This window comes from Aplysia californica, unplaced genomic scaffold, assembly GCF_000002075.1.
Source record: "Aplysia californica isolate F4 #8 unplaced genomic scaffold, AplCal3.0 scaffold02140, whole genome shotgun sequence".
NCBI lineage: Eukaryota > Metazoa > Mollusca > Gastropoda > Aplysiida > Aplysiidae > Aplysia > Aplysia californica.
The window spans coordinates 6,711-9,500 of NW_004799410.1; the positions used below are offsets into that span (position 1 = coordinate 6,711).

Here is a 2,790-nt window from a genome sequence, read left to right on the forward strand (position 1 = left end):
TGTGTATGTGTGTGTATGTGTGTGTATGTGTGCGTATGTGTGTATGCGTGTGTATGTGTGTATGTGTGTATGTCTGTACGTGTGTGTATGTGTGTATGTGTGTATGTGTGTATGTGTGTGTAGGTGTGTGTATGGTGTGTGTGTGTATTTGTGTGTATGTGTGTGTTTGTGTGTGTGGCCGACAGATTTATGGTGCAACAGAGTCAGGTCTCTGTTTTTTTAGCCGATCTGCGGGGGCTATCGTGGCCTAGAGATGTTCACCTCTCATTCAATAGGTCCTGGGTTCGAATTCGGATAGCGACGGAAATTCTTATTTTCTAAATCGCCTCCTTTCCTGCTCTCAAGCAATGCTCTGACGCCTGCTTTCATTTCCAATTTCTGCCCCCACCCCCTCACTTCCTTTGCCCACTCCTCTGGGCTCCTGGCTCTTTCTGCAGCCTTTCTACTGCTACTCAATGTCTCCTTCTTACTGCTGTCTTTCAGCCACGCCCCTTATCTTCTGGTAGGAAAGATCTACACCTATAGCCTTCTTGGACAAGTGCGAAAACCCCGGAGGTCTTGTGTGCAAGTTTCACATGTTAAAGATCCCTTGGTGGTCCAAAATTGAAAAGAATAGACTTCGGTCGCCACCTAGGCAAGATTCAGAATTTCCTACCAACTGTAAATGTTTAATGCATCCCACACGCTCATATGACCTTATGCAATTGCAAGTGCCGTTAAACACTTACTAAAACTAAACTTTGAAAGAGTTTAAGGGCATCAGGATAGACCAGCCCAACCGTCTGTCATAATTATTGCCACTGTCATTGTCATTGTCATTGTCATAGTTATTATTATTGTCACTATCTTTGTCAGTGTCACTGTCATTTTCATTATTATTGTCACTGTCATTGTCGCTGTCATTTTAACTGTCATTGTCATTGTCATTGCTGTTGTCATTGTCACTGTCACTCTCATTGTCCTTGTCACTGACAACCCGCATCTGTCACCAGGATTCACTGGTGCCGTCCGGCTGCTACTGTCAGAGTTTAAGGGAATCAGGATAGACCAGCCTAACGCCCGCCATAGTCATTGTCACTGCCATTGTCATTGTCTTTTGTCATAGTTATTGTCACTGTCACTGTCATTGTCACTGACACCCGTATCTGTTACTGACGCCGTCCAGCTGCTACTGTCAGTTTTAAAGGGTATCAGGATAGACCGTTAGTCATAGTTATTGTCACTGTCATTGTCATTGTCACTGTCATTGTCATTGTCTTTGTTGTCGTCATTGCCATTCTCACTGTCATTGTCATTGTCACTGACAACGCGTATCTGTCATTAGGTTTCACTGACGCCGTCCGGCTGCTGCTGTCAGAGTTTAAGGGCATCAGGATCGACCAGCCCAACCGTCTGGGGATGACAGCTCTCATGAAGTCTGCCATACAGGGTAGGACGGACTGCTCCAGACTGCTGCTCTATGCAGGTGGGTACAAGTTTGGCCACCTGTTACTTATGTCACCGGGGACTGCTCAGTTTGTCAGAGGCCCAGTACGAATTGATTTTTTTTCCAATTTTTCTTTAATGAAAGAACATTCATTGTTGAAATTTTACAGAGTAATTTAAATTTGTTTTGATTTGCATAGAAAAAGGAAGAAATATTGAACAACACAAACTGAATTAGGGCCTGTGACTAACTGGACCTGTGACTAACTGGACCTGTTACTAACTGGACCTGTTACTAACTGGACCTGTTACTAACTGGACCTGTTACTAACTGGACCTGTGACTAACTGGACCTGTGACTAACTGGGCCTGTTACTAACTGGACCTGTGACTAAGTGGACCTGTGACTAACTGAGCCTGTGACTAATTGGCATGCCTCCATGTCACCTAGCCAGCCAGCCTCCACAGCCTACACCACCAAGCACTCAGGCTATAAAGGAAGAGGAAGGCCACGCAAAAGGTGGATCGAAGATGTCAAGGAAACCCTAAGAAAACTTAATATCACAACTGAAAGAGATGCGGGGTTGTCCTTCCATAGAAAACGACATCTCCCCTCGACGCTTAACGGCAACAGGGGTTGAAAAAGTAAAAGTAAGAAGTACAGTACTAGGGCTGGGTGAGGACCCGTGTAGTTACCGCGGGTACATGGCTAAAGAACACAGAACCGGCTACCCGGGTATTGGTGTCGGGTACCCGGGTTTTCTACTCCCCTTCGTGACCGCTATGCAAGTGCATTTAAATTACGCCCATTCGTTCAAACCTTGAGAAGTACTGAGTACTTATCGATACTGAGCTGCCTTAGTCGATACAGTACTCGATATTTGCAAATATCGACTGGTGCCCACCACTACTTGTACCTCCTTTCCCTGGAAACCAGCAGACCACAAAAAGGCCACACTTGAGTATGTTATAAGAATGTTTCCTAGAATCGATTGGTCACTCTGGTAGGGCTAGGCCTATAGTTTCAATTTCAATGTCCTTATATATGGAAGCAACTAGTGTGCAGTTCTAAGAATCCAACGGAGAAGCGGAAACTCTCTAAGAATTATGTGAAGTAAAAGAGTTTAAATAGCTTTGGCTTTGTCATTAAAATATTAGCACAGTTTTATCAAGATGTTTTAAAGAAAGTCATACGCTTGCGGTTGTTTTGAGAAAATAAAAGACGAAAAAATCTCCTCCTGCAAACATCTGCTAAAGCATAATAAAAGTTGACTGGTCTTCAACTTCAAACCTCTTACTTAAAGCATTTGAACCGAAAGCACGCAAATGAAATCGCTAGCAGGCAGAGCAGTACAGAAACACCAT

At 44.1% G+C, this 2,790-nt stretch overlaps 1 protein-coding gene across 1 annotated transcript in view; it reads left to right on the top strand.

Moving 5' to 3' along the window:
* The first annotated feature begins 1,293 nt into the window (after positions 1 to 1,293).
* The window catches only part of LOC101863878 (homeobox protein 4), a 3,126-nt gene continuing 1,629 nt past the window's right edge, over positions 1,294 to 2,790 (top strand). Inside the window, exon 1 of the mRNA XM_005113388.3 lies at positions 1,294 to 1,465. Within this exon, the coding sequence (XP_005113445.2) occupies positions 1,399 to 1,465 (67 nt within the window). The 5' untranslated portion in view covers positions 1,294 to 1,398. The remainder of the gene's footprint in view (positions 1,466 to 2,790) is intronic.